Source organism: Halichoerus grypus, chromosome 9 (assembly GCF_964656455.1).
Source record: "Halichoerus grypus chromosome 9, mHalGry1.hap1.1, whole genome shotgun sequence".
Taxonomy (NCBI): Eukaryota; Metazoa; Chordata; class Mammalia; order Carnivora; family Phocidae; genus Halichoerus; species Halichoerus grypus.
The window spans coordinates 8,916,414-8,933,405 of record NC_135720.1 but is presented as its reverse complement, the minus strand read 5'-3'; the positions used below and the strand labels follow the sequence as shown (position 1 = coordinate 8,933,405).

The following is a 16,992-nucleotide window of genomic DNA, read 5'->3' as shown; positions in this document are numbered from 1 at the left end:
ATGTTTTTCTTTTTAAGATTTATTTATTTATTTTAGAGAGAGAGAGCGTGAGTGGGAGGGGCAGAGTGAGAGGGAGAGAGAATCTCATACAGACTCTGCACTAAACATGGAGCCCCATGCAGAGCTGGATCTCACAACCCTGAAATCATGACCTGAGCCAAAATCAAGAGTCAGCCCTTAACCGACTGTACTACCCAGGCGCCCTGGTAAATTATGTTTTTCTAGACATAGATAAACTCATTCACATTTTCAAATGCATTGGCATGGAGCTCAGCAAAGGAGTCCTTCGGTCCTTTTAATTTTCAGTTTCTGTTGTTATTTCCCATCATCATTTCTCCTGTTGTGTACTTTTGATTTCTCTTTCCCTTGCCTAGATTAGGCAGAAGTGTGTTTTCAGGGAGCCAGCTTTGATTTTACTTATTAGTTCTACTCTTTTTTTTGTTTTTGAAATTACCGATTTCAACTTTAGTTTTTATTTTTATTATTCCTTTTCTACCTTCATGAACAGTATGCTGAATACATTTACTTTTATTTTTGTTTATTAATATAATTGTATAAAGACATGAATTTTCATCTAAACACAGCTTTGGCTTATCTCCAGTTCTGAAAGGTGGTATTCACATGCATTTTTCACATTAGCTATTGTTATTATTTATTGTAGAAGTCACTGGAGATTAAGGAAAGAATTAACGTTGGGTCCCAGGATGGAGCTAGGTTAGGTGGGCCTTGAGTGGTAGGTGGTAGGTGACAGGCTTTAGACTTGATGAAAATGGTATTAAGAAGCCGTTGGAGGGACACCTGGGTGGCTTAGTTGGTTAGGCATCTGACTCTTGGTTTCCGCTCAGGTCATGATCTCATGGGTTGTGGGGTCAAACCCCAAGTTGGCCTCCAAGATCAATGGGGATTCTGCCTGAGATTCTCTTCCTCTGCCCCTCCCCCCACTCACACATGCTCTCTCTCTCTCTCTAAAATAAATAAATAAATCTTTTTATAAAAGCCATTGGAGGTCTCTGGTTAGGAAAGTAACAAGATGTAAGTGTTGTTTTGAAACTATGTGCATCCACATATTAGTTATCTTATGTAGTACTTCATCTTTTCCAAAACCATTTTGGATAGGAAATGCCTTTTTTGACAAGAATGGAAAAAAGAAGTCGTCTACTTCCTTCTAAACAGTGATGTGCTCTGATCACGTAAATGAACGCCTTCCTGGAACCTCTCATGATTATTTATTTATTTATTTTTAAAAAGATTTTATTTATTTGAGAGCAAGAGAGTGCATGAGCAGGAGGCAGGGGCAGAGGGAGAAGCAGACTCTCTGCTGAGCACGGAGCTCAATTTGGGGGCTCGATTCTAGGACCCCGAGATCATGGCTTGATCTCAAGTCAGATGCTTGATTGACTGAGCCACCTAGGCACCCCTTATGATTATTTTAAATGTCGTACACTTGGCTGAAATCTTTTGTTACTGACTCTGGAGTTTCACATAGGAAGCACCTTTAAATTTGAAGTATATCCTAAAATTAATTGGACCACAAGCAATTATTCATTTCTACTATAGCACTTGATGTTATTTCTCATTTGGAATGTAGCTTTGCCTTCAACACTGTCTTATTTCTCTACTAGATTGTGAATTCCTTACATAAGTACAATATGTTTTAAGTTCTAGGAGGTTAATTTGTATTTGTTAGTAATTTATTTTACTTAAAACTACTCATATAATTATAGAATTCTCACAATGTGCATATGCATGATTGAAATACTCCAAAATTATTATCTGCCTTGTCTTTATATTATCCCTAATCATATTCAACATTTTCGGTTGTCTCATTATCCTAAATAATCTGTGCTTTATCCTGCTTTCTATTATTAGAGCAACTAAATTAGTATGTGTTGTACCATATCCATGATCTCTTTTACTTGATTTTTGTGTCAAGGGCTAATAATTCCCACTCCTACTGATTTTGTTGGGGAAGGCAATATGACCATGAGAAACTATTTTCTAGACTCCTCCATGGGTAAGAGTAGCCATGGAAATAATTTCTGGCTGCTGGGATGTAGATAGAAGTTACTGAGCAGAACGTTCCTGCCTGGAATTTGGAGGTCACGGCTGGAGGAGGAGGTTCTTGCATACAGAAATGATGGAAGGCCACAAAGTGTGAATAAGATGAGCCACCTAATTTGCAGAGGGTAGCACAAAATGAAAGTGAGGGGCCCTTGTTCAACAGTTACTAATAATGAAAAAATGCCAGCAGCAGAGCATTAACCCTAGTGCTGGGGCCTTCTCGGCATGGGGCCCAATGAGACAGCACAGGTCCCATGCCTGTGAAGCTGGCCCTGGTGTGAAGGAGCCTGGGGCCCTGGGATGTCCTGGAGCTGCCATGTCAGCCTGGACTGCTCTCTGCTCTTCCTCTAATGGAGAGCACAACCCCCTTCTTGTTTAAGGGGGTTATCTCAGTTTTCTGTTATGTGCCTCCCACAACTGATGTGTTGTGATTACCCTCATTTTACAGATGAAGAAACTGAGGCTCAGACAAGCTTAGTACCTGGTTCTGGTGGGCCATTTGGGGTGTGGACTCGGGCCCTGCGAATTGGGTCATGTACTCTTGGGTCAACACGGTGTCTTTCCTTTCCTACAGAGATGGTATCATTGTACATTTCCTTTTTCCAGCAAGACTTCGCACTCTGCAGGTTTGCTTGTCTCCCAGGGGCCCCTCTTTGTAGTCTATTAATAGGAGGAGGGCAGCACTTCATCCCACTGATTTTTCCTCCTTCACATTTAATTTGTACTCTGGAGTAGACAAGATGCAGAATCTCAGTCCAGATTTAAAATATGGCCCCAAAAAAGTGATTCACTTCCATCTCTAGCAAAATGTTTATAGCTTATTCCTCTCCCTTTGCAGATAAAGAGTTAAGATCTTACATAATTCAATTAAAAAAGAAACTCAAAATATGTGAAATCCCATCTGATGTGGGTTTCTGTCTGCTTGACCCTTCAAGAGGAAAGCATGTACTGGCGGTCCTTCCAGTGAGATCCCAATCAGGAAAATGCAGCTAGAACTTATTCCTTTAATGGTGCATCAGGGTAAATAAGTGTTTACTGCCCTTGGACATTCTCATCTATGATCATGGGAAGCACTGTGACTGCTATGAATTCTTTGATTAGCACACAAGCTTTGGCTGCCACTTCACCTGCTTGGGGACCCCATGTGACACAGGTGTTGTATTTGCTAGACTCTGAGATGATTGCAGTTTGGCTGAGCTCTAGCATAAGCACCCAACCTTGGTTAACATCCACAAGTCAACATTCTGGACCACATCGTGGGTGGTGTTGGGGTGGGGGTGGACACAGCATGTCTTCACTGGTAATCACAGTGCATCATGTGGGAGGCTGGCAATGGCATGTGGCAACCCACTTCTCTCCCTCTTTATAGGAGGAGAAAAAATTCTTTATCTTCCCTAAGAGGAAGAAATTCTAGTCTGTTCAGTCAGATTCCAGGGCAGTGAATGCTGGGTATTTCCCAGTAGGCACAATAACTGTACATGCTTCCTCTCTTTCATTTGGTAAGAGGGCCAAGGTCCCTATTAAACTAGGCCCAGGAAGGTAATGCATGGATGCTGGGGAGGCCCAGTGGCTCAGAGGCTGGAGATCAGACCTGGATTTAGGTCGAAGCCCCTACTTAGCCCTTGACTTCCAAACTGATGTTACCATACACCTTGCAATGGGGTGTCAGGCATACTTGTGATTGTCCCATTTGCGATTGTGTGGCCCTCAGGAGGTCCATGGAGGACAGGACTCTGGTGTTCCTGGGTCCTTCACTAGAGCATAATTTTTTTTTAAATTTAAATTCAATTAGCCAACATATAGTACATTTTTAGTTTTAGATGTAGTGTTCAGTGATTCATCAGTTGCGTATAACACCCAGTGCTCATCACATCACGTGCCCTCCTTAGAGCATCATTTTAATATCCAAATCTTACCATAAGCTTGGGCCCTCTGGTTATGGTGAAGTATTAAAAATTGTTGGTATAATGAAGGTCTCATGAAGTACTAGTCTGTGAAACTTAGTGTAAGGGTTGAATTGTGTCCTTTCCCACCCTCCATTCATTTGTTGAAGTCCTAACTCATAGTATGTCAGAATGTGACTATAAAGAGGTAAAATGGATCACTAGAACCCTAATCCAATATGACTGGTGGTGTCCCTCAAGAAAGGGAACTTTGGGGATAGATATACATAGAGGGAAGACAATGTAGATACCCAGAGTGATGGCTGTGTTCGAGCAAGGAGAGAATCCTGGAACAGATCCTTCCCTTGCAGCCCTCATAAGGAACCAACCTGCTGATACCTTGATTTCAGTTCTAGCCTTCAGCACTGTGAGACCATACATTTCTATACTTTAAGTTACTTGTTCGTGATATTTTGTTATGGTAGCCCTAGCCAACTGATGGGCTTGGCCAGCAGGGTGGGCAATCCTAAAAACCATGGATAGATGTGGGAAGACCACTCTGCAATATTTGAAGTAGTCACCACACCTATTCCTCCGCTGTTCAAAGACAGGAGTATTAATGACATTTGCTTGACTGCAAGAAGCTCATAAATGTTTGCCAGCAACCGTACTACTTACCTGGAATGGGTAGACGACTTCAGTCTCACACCTGCTTTTTTAAAATAAGGAAGTTTAGGACAGGTTTTTTGTGATCTGCAGTTTGGTCACACAGAGGTCAGGTCAGTGTGGTAAAGTGGAATAGATTGGAGGCTTCCAAGTCTTATTTATTGATGAGAATTCTGATTCTCAATAGGAAGTTGCTATGCTTGTTTTAGTCCTGAAATACTTAAAACAGTGCTTGGCACACGGTAGATGGTAAAAATTATAACTATTACGATTCGTGTCCAACTCTGGAAAAGGATTGCTTTTTTGAAGTTAGCAGTCAGAGGGGAGTGTCTGCCCCTTGAAATCTGTACACTTTTGGTGTGCTTAATAAAATATTTCTAATGACATTTTGAGGTCTGAGCATGTTGCCTTGAGCAATCTGGGTTACATTTTTAACTTTTTACCACATTATAAATAAATCTCCTTTGAAAAGAATAATAGACCTTCACCATCTGGTGGTTGGCCAATGCAAAAATATTTCTTGAACAAATCAAAAACATTCAGTGTTTTATGAAAGAGGTTGATAAAATAAGGAAAATAGAAATCTAGTATCTCCAAGGTACTAGATAAATATCTTAACCATTGAGCATTAAAGTTCCAATATATGACAGATATTTTACCATTATGTTTGTGAATAAGCAACCTGAGCATCATAAAAATATGGTTTGTAAAGGTACTGAAGAGTTTAATTCACTAAACAAGAAATATTATATCACCGTGTATTTGCATACTAAATTTTTTTACCATCTTTTTTTTTTTTAAGATTTCATTTATTTATTTGAGAGACACAGAGAGAGAGCACGAGAGGTGGGGGGAGGGGCAGAGGGAGAGGGAGAAGCAGACTCCCCGCTGAGCAGGGAGCCTGATGCGGGACTCCATCTCAGGACCCTGGGATCATGACCTGAGCTGAAGGCAGATGCTTAACTGACTGAGCCACCCAGGCACCCCCTGCATTCTAAATTTTCTGGCCTCTGAGTTACTATTGAAAAAATGGCTTCAAGTAGGTACTTTTTATGGATTTGCAAACCACTGGAGAACTGGATTTGTCTTTTCTTTCTAAAGACAAGATCCCAGACTGCCTATTAATCTAGAGTAATGAATATATATTCAATAAATGTTGTTGAATGAACCAACGTGTGAGTGCTTTTCTTGGGTTTCTATAGAATCAAGAGAGAGAAGGCAACATATCAGTAAAGAATAAACATTTTTACTTTGAAACAAGGAAGGCAATTTATTGTAGTGAGATTACATTGAAATTCTATATATGATCCCCAATGCATATAAAGTAATTTCCTGCACACTGTTGGAGAAGACATTACTGAGTCACAAAGAAACTCAAAGTGCTATAAATCAGTTAATATTGATGTATTGCATTTTTACTCATCTATCCACATTGAAAATGAGATGATTTAAAGGACACATTTAAGTATTTTTCATAAATTTTAACGATGGCTTTTTCATTTCCTGGAGTTTGTAATGCCTTTGATAACTCCAAACACAGAAGTCTATTCCTTGCAGTCTGCTCCTTTTTCTTACCATGGTGAGTAGTTATCACAAAGCTGCTTACTGGAGTAAACTTCTAATAGCTTTAAATGTTTTCCCCTAAATGGAGTTTGTGGAAAATATGAAAAATGGCATGATATTGGAGGTAACAAAAAAATAGAAGAAAAATTATTTTTGAACACTAACCAATAGAAAAGTGCCCCAGGAGGCAGAGAACAGCAGTGCCGTTCTACACTTGCTACATGTTGCACAAGTTCAGGCACACAGACACTACCTGAGTGCGCTTGCATAGCTAGCTCCACTGAGGAGGGCTCTACACAGCTTCTCTAAAGGAGCTTATTCTCGACTTTTTTGAAACCAGAGTCTAAAGCAGTTCTTCGTACAGTCATGCATTTACAGAGATACCACAAGCCATGTCATGGTGTCCGGTCTGCCTTCCTAAATATAGGATTCTTTAGCATACTGGAGTTGGTCAGCCTCAAAGACCGGCTGACTACATCGCCGCACTAAGTGGTCCAGCTTAGTCTTCTGATTTGACTCAGATATAGTTCTTAGCCGGTACAGCTCTGGTCTCCCTGTGACAGTCACTTGTCCTATCGTTTCAACAGAAGCACGGACAGTCCTGCTCTGTTTCCAACTCTCAGTCCTGGGAGATAGTCTGTGCCTGTCAAGTGGCTCTTGACTGCATATATCTCTTGAATTCCCTCCGTGGTGAAAAGGTAGGAGAGGTGGTAGTTGAGTGCCCCGGCTGAGCATTCTAGCCCTCATGCTGCCAACTGTTTGGCCCCTGTAGGCCGAGAGGTCCAATGCCTGGCACCGAATGGCCTCTTCATAAGATGGTGGACTCCCAGGGCTTCTCTGATCCACTTGCTGGACCACATCCTCGACTGAGAGGGCATAGGATCTGGAGCTAAAGTCTAGAGCTGTTTGGCCCTGGATTTCAGACAAGTTCTCTTGGATGATTCGCCCAGCAAGCTGGCTTTCTTTTTTAAAGCCTTTCTTTACTTGGTCTCTTGTAAAGCCTTTGGATTTCACAGACACACAGCTGGGGGTTTTGGTCAACACTCTTTTGTGAGAGGCAAAAGAGAATGACATGGAATGTTTTTTAATCTCTCTGTTGGGCTTACTTTTCTCTGCCTTTGTGAAAGACTGATGTCTGGTGAAGAAATTTCTTTTGGGACTGGAAGGAGAAGCCACGGGGGAGCTGTCAGAGGAAGCATCCAGAGAGCCACTGGAGGAGGCTTTGGGCACCAGTCCCCACAGTAACCCCAAACCCTGAGTCGAGTTCCTCACCTTCAGGTCCTGTGGCCTCTGAGTTTTGCCTTCAACTGCAGGAAACACCTCCTCTGGAAATGGGTCTTCAGCTTCCTCACCTTCCAAACAAGCCCCTGCCTGGGCCATGGTGAAGTCATCCTCACTTCGTGTTAGTTTTTGGTGAGTTTTCTGGCTCTCAAGGCTCTCCTGTGAGGATGACATGCTGGGCTCTGAGTAGCTCCTGTCTGGTTCCCTGAGGGAGTTTTTCAGCCTGGCTACAGTGCTGACAATGGGCTCCGGGCTCAACTCCCAAGCGAGCTGCAGGCCTCTGGGCTCCCAGCTGGCAGCCATCTCCAAGGGCACCTGGGGCCGCCTGTTTGGGGATCTGATGGCACCGCTGGATTCCATGTCAGGATCATTGCTGTCATAGGCTGAGTCATTCTGCAGCGTTGACATGTCTGGAGGAAGTTAAGGGACAGTTGAGTTTCTGGGTCAGTTTCTTTGAGAAATAAACTTTAGTACCATTCACCCTACTTGTATCAAGTATGGCACTAGGTAATCTGGTGAAGCTACTGGGGGCTTGATACGAGAGAAATCTGTCACATTAAAATTTTGTTTCTTTCCTAGTTTGAGGTGCAGAAGAGAAGTAGGAAAAGGAAATACAAGTGAGAGAATGAGAATGAGAAAAGAGACAAAACAACATTTCATTGAACATTTGTTGATCTTAAATTTAAGAATTAATCCTTTGGATGGCTCTTTGATTGGATCCATTCCATTTTAATGGACCCATATCCTATTATGTGGAAACAACCCTCTAGCTAAAGGTAACTTAATAAAATTAGCAATTCTTTATGATTCAGAAAGAAGCTGAAGGAGTGTCAGCTGAATGAGAAGCCTGCAGGAAAATTTGAGAGCAAGTTTCCATGTTAATGGCATCCTATGAATTTGATTTGGTGACTTGTGCAGGTAACTTGTGCTTCAAATGCCAGAGATACTTTACATTACTGGCATGGACTGGCAGACTGGAATGGACGTCCCCCCACAATCATAATCAATCAAGAACACATTCAGTACCTGAACTGTCAGTGTGTTCCAGGGAGTCATCAGAAGCAGTACTGGAATGTGCCGGAATGTTCTCCCCAAATATTTCCAAGCAGTTATCGATGAGGAATTCCACCAATGTTTTAACCTGTGAGGAAAAAGAAGCAAGTTGTCAGCCTAAAGACATCTTTCATTCTTTTAAGGGAAGAGGGGAAGGAATGGGGATATAATGAGGGCCCACTGTTAGGGAGGTGCCAAAATGAGCATATGAGATCTTTATGTTTTTGAAAAGAACATATAGAAAATTGGTAAAAGTCATATATATTGAAGTTATTTTTGGGACATGCATTTTTTGAGAATTATAAAAAAAAAACCCTCTGACTAAAATTTTCACTTAAGTAAGGAGTTTCCCAAACTGATAGTTGGACTGACAGAGTGCAATGCGCAAATGAAAAACAACCCAACCAAACAAAGGGGCTTTTCTATCCTAAGAGACAGTGAGACTTAGGCTTAACAAAGGACACCTTTGAAATCCTATGAGACAGGATTGTTCCATTTCATTAAATGAATAAATCTCAGAGAGCAGAACTATGACAAAAGCATTTTGCATCTCATATTTCACTGTGAGCTTGAGTCAGCCAGAGAGACTCAGGCATTTTATCACTTGGCTTTTTCAAACAAACGGTGAGATCATACATTGGGAGTTTCTCAGACAGAGACTGGAACAAACCTTGTTGTTCAAGTCTTTCTGGGCTTCGAAAGACAGGTGTTGGTCATTCTCTTGGGTCAGCATGTTGGGTCCGACGCAGATAGCTAGATTGCTGGCATCCATCTTATTGATCTCGGAGTTCTTGCTGATCAGGTAGAGCACGGAGATCAGGTGCTTGAGCAGCAGGAGGTTGGGCCGGGGGAGCTTATCTGCAACCCTGGAATGAGGTTCAGGAAAGCTGGTTTTAGAGGACTAATGTTCTATCTCAGTTTTAGTGAGGCAAGTTGAAAATTTCTGCTTAACCCAGACTTCCTTCAAAATGAGGAAGGTGCATTTTCATCAGTAAGATTGTGAAATGTTCATTCAGACACTTCCAGTGGCAACTGATGTGGAATGAAACTGGTTAACCACGAGATCTTAAAGACCTAAGACACTGGTTCTTTATAATTAGGACACCGATAACACAGCCCTTTATTATTTGTATAGATCTTACATTGGGAAGCCTTAACTTCTGCAACAAACTCCATAGTTGAATACATTTTGAAAACTGCTTTGTAGAACAATCGTGTAGCCAGGCAGAATGTCTTTCTAACACTGCAAGACTGGTATTTTGGGAGCACGATCATTTGCCTTTCTTGATCTGTGACCATCACACAAAGATGACCCATTTTTATGCCATTCCGAGAAATCTTTATGGAGAAGAAATCAGTTTCTAAGGGCATGTTCATAAATATGGTCAGGTCAGCACTTAAACGGGAACATTGGTACAAAGGATAATAAATGAGATGTGTAAAGCCTCACTTTTTCAAAATCTGCAATGGTGACTTTAATATAGGGACTGTTTTCACTTCTCATAAGAAGTTACTATTATGGAAGAGCTTAGTGTCTTTAAGGAGAAACTTGCGGTAATCTTAGGATTTTCAATTTGGGACAGATACTCTAATGCCTTTAATTCAGTAACTATTTCACTAGAAATATTTAGCTGCGTGGGACAATCATAACAGAGACAGACTCATAACATTTGGCAAAAGTGCTGATATTTTGAAATTAGGGGTTTGAGATTGTCTAGTTGCTAACAGGTTACAGTTTCATTTACAAATGTAATCGTTTTTGTTCTTCGGAATTTGTTTTTATAGAGTTTTCTTTTGGTTAATTAGAAGAATATGAACTATGCTGTGGAATTTTATGATCAAAACAATCCCTTCCAGATTGTTCTCCTGTGCTTTAAGGGATGTTTTATGGGGGAATTTTTGCCTTGCCTGACACAAATCTATTAGGTTAAGGATAACCGCACGTTCCTATACTTGGCCACCTAGCCTGTTTTGAGGCTTCCATCTATGGTTTTGTCTCATACCTTCTTGAACTACTTATGTTTTAGACTCTTCCATCTCTTGAGGTTTGTGAATATTGAGGTTCACTTTCTACTCTTTGAAAAAGTGCTTCCTTTCCTTTGGCTAAAACTACTTTAAAAGGAATGTCCAGGGTACCTCGTGATTTTTATTCTGGGAGTAGATAAATAATTCCACTCTGATTCCCTAAACACGTCAATGTTCCTGAAACACTCAGAGAACTGTGTGAAGAATCAGAAGATGGAGACCATGTGGGCCTGGCCTCTGGCAATGACTCTGGCCACTTACTGTTTCAGGGCCTCAATTCTGTCCTCTTCATTCTGCCTCTCCAGCGCGTCCATCCACTCCTCAAACAGGTCACATGAAAGTAGCTTCTGTGGGATACTTCTGAGGAAGTCCTGAAGGGTGAAAGGGGGGTGGTTGGGCCTGGTTAGGTTACATCATGCACTGGCGTCTTCATCTTCCCCTTGTCTGGTCCAGCCCAGGGACCCTCTGATCATCCTACCACAGGCTGCGCCCCCTTCCTTCCTGCATTTGAACACTCTAGGGAAATCTCTCGTAGCAACTTCCTGACAATGGACAGAGTGAGGCCATCCTCTGAGGGGCTCCCAGCTTCAGGAGCATGGACTTGGCCTTTTCTCATAAGAATTTGGGGAGAATGTACTGTATCATTTTCTGTTGGAATCTGAGATCGTAGACACAGAGATGTTTATATAAGAAAATAAAAGGCTTCACTAAAAAACTTAAACTCCAAGATCAGTTTACTTTGATTCGTAGGGAGAAGGGCCTGTTTTTTATTCCCAGAGACTTAACGTGTCTGAGCCCATTGGCAGATTTTTGGCAGCAATGCTGTGACCTCACCTTAAAGACCACAGCCAGAAGGTGCACAGGGAGACTTTTCAGATCTACCATGCCTCCCGAGTTGAGCTCCTCCTTGATCTCTTTGCGAGCTTTCTCATTGGCTGCTTTCCTGAAGATCCCTTCCGTGGAAGGTCCTTTAAGGCACAGAATAGTGAGAATATCCTGTAGGAAAGAGATGTAGGAATAGGAAAAGGTTACCCTTACTTTGAATACATGAAACCATGTGAGGCTACTACTACATGAAAAGTCGATGTTTAGGTATTAAAACGGTACATGTGAACAGTAGCAAACTTCACCTGTCATAGATAATCCTCTCCATAAAAGATAGGTCTCTGTGATACCAACATGGTCTTTACAAGAGACCATGACTGCCAGGTTTTCACAGCCCCATTGCTATCAACCTCCTCCCTCCACTCTGCTATTTTTCTAAGAGGAGGTAAGTTGTAAATGCTCTAATTTTGTACATTCTAGAATTATTTCCGGTCTCTCTTCTTTCAAGTCATTCTATATAAACACTGGATTTCTGATCATATACTTTATACCCCATCTCTATCCATTGACTTCTCAGAAGCTACACATCTTTTAGCATTCTTAACTCTACGAAATCAGGAGGATGAAGGGTTGGATTTCTAGAATGTAAGCAGTTAGATAGTCTCCTGACTGCACTCATATGTGGAAACACCATTTCCAAAAGTGGAAAAACCTACAGATTGGCCCCAGCAAGGATTTTTCACATCTGACAAAAACCTGAAGTAGGTTTGCGAGTACATGCACCTACCTGAATGGGTCTGGGGAGTGTGTCATCCTCACCACAGATGATTGACAAGCGCTGATCAAATAGTGATGTTTTTAATTCAGGTTCTGAAGCCCCAGAAAAATCTGACACAGCAGAATGCCTTCTCATGAGAAAGGGCCAGGACAGCACCTTCTTTCTTTTCTTAATTTCTATAGCCAGGAAAACAAGGCAAAGAGAAAAATTAGATTCATAATTGTTAAATTATTAAATAATTATTAAAGATCCATATAAGACCAGCCACATAATGTCATCTATGGTATGCCACGGGGGTGGGGGTGGGGAACAATTTTGAAAAACTGAGAAAGCAAAGGGCATGAATTTTAATCTAGAAAAATGAACCCGCAAAGCAAACACATCGTTACCAGAGCAACCAGCCCCTAAATATCAACACCCAGGTTCCTCAAAGTCTCCACCTTTCCTGTTTTTACTCTTCACTGGCTGTTTGCTACAGAAAATCAGCAAAACTAGCCGAGCAGATCACAAACAACCATCTTCATATATTGACCTTAATAACTATGGTGGGTTTTTCTGATGCGAAATAGATTATTTTAATTTTCTCCTTTGACTGGCAGAGGAAACAAAACTTAAAAGGAGAGGAAGTGACTTGCTCAAGATCTTCTTTTTTTAAACTGGAGTTTAGTTGACATAGAATGTTACATTAGTTTCAGTCACGATGGGAGACAATATGGAGTTTCCTCAAAAAATTAAAACAGAAATACCATATGATCCAGTCATTAAACTAGGTTTTACCCAAAGAAAAAGAAAACATTGATTCAACAAGATTATGCACACCACTATGTTTATTGCAGCATTATTTACAATAGCCAAGAAATGGAAGCAACCAAAATGTCCATTGATTGATCTATAAATACAGCGGAATATTACTGAGCCATAAAAAAGATTGGAATCTTGGTCAAGATCATTTTGAATGCCCTTAGCGGGGCGGGCCAGTACACCTCCGCAGCCACACTAGCATCAACCAGCCACTAGAGGGGGCTACAGCAGTCTGCAGTTCCCCTCAGGATTCCCCCAGAGCCCCCCCGCCCAGGGTGGGGGTTGCTTGAGGACAAGGGCTGGCACAAATTGCCTCAGAAAGGCTTGAACCTAGACTAGGCAGTTGGGAATTATCACGAAAACATTAGTGAGATGTTCTGTCTTTGCAAAATCCTGAAGACGTGTGTGCAATGGATATCGCATCTCACGCATTTCTTTCTTTCTATTCTCCCTCATTTTCCTTCTCTTGTTTTCCCCTACATATAAAAGCTCTATTTTCTAATGCACTGCAGTAGGTTTCCACACTGGCAAGTGGAAGAGGATGGCTGGAGAAGTGGCTTGTCCCTTACAGTTGAGGAGAACTGGGTCGCGGTTATGTAATACAAAACACATCATGAAAACAGTGAAGAGTGAATGGTGGGTTCCTGGGAATTGGAGATCAGCACCAATTGCTTCATGGGTTCTTACATTCATTCTTCATTAGAGAAGGAAGAAAAGGGAAAAGGAATCATCTGTTTTTCATATGTATGCCTGCTTTAGTTGTCAAAACAGAAGTGGCTAGGAGATCTGACCCCACTAAAATTACTCCTCGGAGAGCTGGGGCCTTGGCTGTAGGAAGGATCTTTCCTGTCAGAGTGCTCTGATGCTCTAGTGAGCTGGAGTCTGCTGGCCATTTAAGTGTTAATGTTCTGCGGTCTTTAGAAGAACACTTAAAAAAAGAAATTCCTAGTAGGGTAAAGTACTGTGGTTTTGCAAACCAAGAACATTTGTTGTGAGCACTTACATAAAAGACCAGTATGTTTTCAAAACTCACCAATTAGCTGGCAAATATTATCTTCACTCTCACATGATGCCAACAGAGGATGTTCCTTGATATCGTCCTAAAAATATATTTATTTTTGTTAAAAATGACTGAAGAGATCTATCCAGTCTTTCCCCACAAAATACATGGACAACATTTTATTCATATTAAAAATTAGTCAGTAAAGTCCAATGATCTTTTTCTAGCTTCTAGAATCAGTAATAAAGTCTTGATTGTCATCATATAAGGTCCCAATTAATGTATTTAATTAACTACATTTAGGATGTTAGTTTTCTACTCTGATAATTATACAATCCAAACAACACTCCATAAAAACAGAAAGTTTTCCATGTTCTCACAGTGCAGATGAAAAGTTTTAAAAATTGCTCTCTTACCTCTGACTGACATTCGATCAATGTCTCCATATTATTGGCATTTAGTGTTTTTGACTGAAAGAGAAAAAATTAAATTAGGTAAAGATCGTTTGGCTATTACCTCTGGAAAATATGAATCAAGAAATATAAGAGGGGTACTTACAGCATTGCAGCTGCTTATCAACTTCATTAGATTTTGGGCTGACTGTCCAGGGATGAATTTTGCTCCCGTGTGGGCTTAGCTCTGCCTGTGAGAAATCATATGGGAGAGAGTGAGGAGGGAGACACATGATAAGTTGGCCAATTTTGGTGCCGAAACACAAAATCTGAAACTATTAGACAGAAAAGTTTTCATTTGAAGTCTGTGATATGTTTCCAGATGTCTCCGGCTATTAAGGATGCACCTGAACACACTTATTTCTAAATTTTTTAAACCTGATATCTTTACCATGCCAAACTTTGTTATTCATTTATTCCATTCCCACCAAGAGATAATCTAACAATCATATGATAACTAACGTTTTTTTGGGGGGGAGGAGCTCACGTTGTCAGGTACTGTATTATGTGCTCTGCATGGATTAGCTCCTTTAACCCCCAGAGGAAAAAACTTATTCCCAGGATGCTACTTGCAGTAAACATAAAACAAAGTTAACGTTGACAGAATTCTTATACTGAAAGAGTGCAGGCTTCACACTGAAGGAAAGCTTTCAGTGCTCAGCGTCTTTAACATTATTTGCTGCATGTTTTGGGGTACAGCTGTTTTCTGTTGGAGGTGCTCTCAAAGACCAGTGATTTGCCAGCTAGCTAATTTTCCAGTTATGTTAATTTATGGTACTCACCCTCGGAGGGCCTCCAGCCAGAGTTTTCTTATCTCCGGGGAACGGTGCAGAATGGGAGAAACAGCATAACACTCTGCTCCTACTAATCCACCGATAGAGAGAGGAAGACTGAACTGCTCTAACTTCACGTGTTCTGCATTATAAACGAGAGGGGGCGGGCAGGTGGAAATTCAGAATATTACTGAGACCGGAAAGAACATCATGGGTTGTCACCCAGACATAGCTAGACAGACACTGTGGAGAGCTCTCACTTCCTCATTCCTTTTAGGGCAGCTCTGGTTCTTTTTCTTCTTCTAACACTTCAAAGTAAAAAAAAAAAAAAAAAAAAAAATCTATAAACTAGTAAGGGTGGAAAAGATGACATATGGCCCATAGGTGAAGGCTCTGATTAATGTCACAGGTGGGATGTGTGAATAAGAAATTGTGTTATTCTGTGATAAACATAATTTTATTTTGTAAAGTGGTGATTTCAGGTGCCCTTATTTTGTATCCTGTTTGGGTGCTGTCTCCCCTCCCACCCACCATCCACTCCGTTCATCAGTCACCATACATTGCCTGGCAACCCTCTGGGTGCAGGATGCTCTTCCTCTAAGGAGTCCCAGACACACTGCCTCGTTTGAGAAATGGTCACCATCAGTTTCCTGTGGAATTAGGAAGAGTCCTCTAAAGTCAGCTGCCAAGATATAACCCCCTTCTCCTTTCTCTAACTCCTAGTTAAAATTGTTAATACTTAATTTGTAGTTTGACCATCTCTAGTCCTGACATGGAAGGAAAACCAAAAATTCCTTTAAAAAAAAAAGATTTTATTTATTTATTTGAGAGAGAGTGAGAGAGAGAGAGCACAAGCAGGGGGAGGAGGTGCAGAGGGGCAGAGGGAGAGGGAGAAGCAGACTCCCTGCTGAGCAGGGAGCCCGACATGGGGCTCGATCCCAAAGTCCTGGGATCTGACCTGAGCTGAAGGCAGACACTTAACCCACTGAGCCTCCCGGGCACCCACCAAAATTCCTTTGATCAGACCAATTTCAAGTAGAAAGGAGATGGTGAATTTCATCTGTGGATCTTTCCTTCTGGATAAGAGAAAATCTCTGGTCTTTTCTGTGGCTAAAAGGCTATATATAAAATGACTAGAGTACCTGAGGAGCAGAATGTGGCATCCATTGTGACATCTTCACACAGTGGAGTGTTGCATAGCACTGAGACTGTGTGGTCTATAACTACATCCAACAGTGTGGCTGGGTCTCACCATATAACGTTGAGCTAAAGAAGCCAGACACAAAAGAGTATACCTTGCATGCAAAGCAAAGTCATCCATGCTGTTAGGAGCCAATCTGTGCCATTATACCAGTATCCTCGGGGTGGGTAGTGACCACCAGGGGCCAGAGAGGGCTTCGTGATGCTCCATCTCTTGATCTGGGCGCTGATCATCTCAAGTTCATATTTCTGCATATGTGTTATTCTTCGACAAAAAATTAAAACTACCTTGTCTTAATTCATCATCAGAAGGCTTTAATTCCAAGACTTTCTCAGATTGATAGCTCTGTTGTCTCTATACCGAAAGGAATACTGATTAGGTGTTCTTCGGGAACCTGGAGCACAGAGCAGTTCAAATTTGCCCCCTAACTCAGTGTTTCGGTGGGCGGCGTTCAGGTCTCCAGCTGGAGGCTCCCTCTCTGAAAACTGCCACACAGCCGGAATTTCTAGCTGTGTCCCCGCAGAGTCTGTGCACGTTACTGCCTTTCATCCTCTCTCCTGCCTTTACGAACCTTCAGAATGACTCATGGACTTTTTTTTTTATTACCAAAAAGGTCATATATGCTGTTCC

General features: G+C 41.5%; 1 protein-coding gene and 1 long non-coding RNA gene across 3 annotated transcripts in view; one reads left to right on the top strand and one right to left on the bottom strand.

Moving 5' to 3' along the window:
- LOC118546970 (uncharacterized) overlaps positions 1–16,992 on the top strand; it is a 58,985-nt gene that overhangs the window by 27,908 nt on the left and 14,085 nt on the right. The gene's annotated exons all lie outside the window — the stretch shown is intronic.
- On the bottom strand, positions 5,837–15,315 carry TAGAP (T cell activation RhoGTPase activating protein). Its single transcript, XM_036110073.2, has 10 exons — positions 15,171–15,315; positions 14,495–14,579; positions 14,353–14,406; positions 13,970–14,036; positions 12,145–12,311; positions 11,367–11,528; positions 10,794–10,903; positions 9,178–9,373; positions 8,481–8,595; positions 5,837–7,864 (listed from the first exon to the last, which is right to left on the bottom strand). Exons 2-10 carry the CDS (start codon positions 14,519–14,521, stop codon positions 6,591–6,593), a joined length of 2,172 nt encoding a protein of 723 aa, XP_035965966.1. The 5' UTR covers positions 14,522–14,579; positions 15,171–15,315; the 3' UTR covers positions 5,837–6,590.

Excerpts from the sequence above, each read along its gene's own strand:
- TAGAP (XM_036110073.2), bottom strand. The coding sequence starts at position 14,521 with ATGAAGTTGATAAGCAGCTGCAATGCT. Across the intron at positions 10,904-11,366 it reads TTCTGGCTGTGGTCTTTAAG|GACTTCCTCAGAAGTATCCC; the intron begins GTGAGGTCACAG and ends TTCACCCTTCAG. Across the intron at positions 9,374-10,793 it reads AGAATTGAGGCCCTGAAACA|GGTTGCAGATAAGCTCCCCC; the intron begins GTAAGTGGCCAG and ends ACCTCATTCCAG.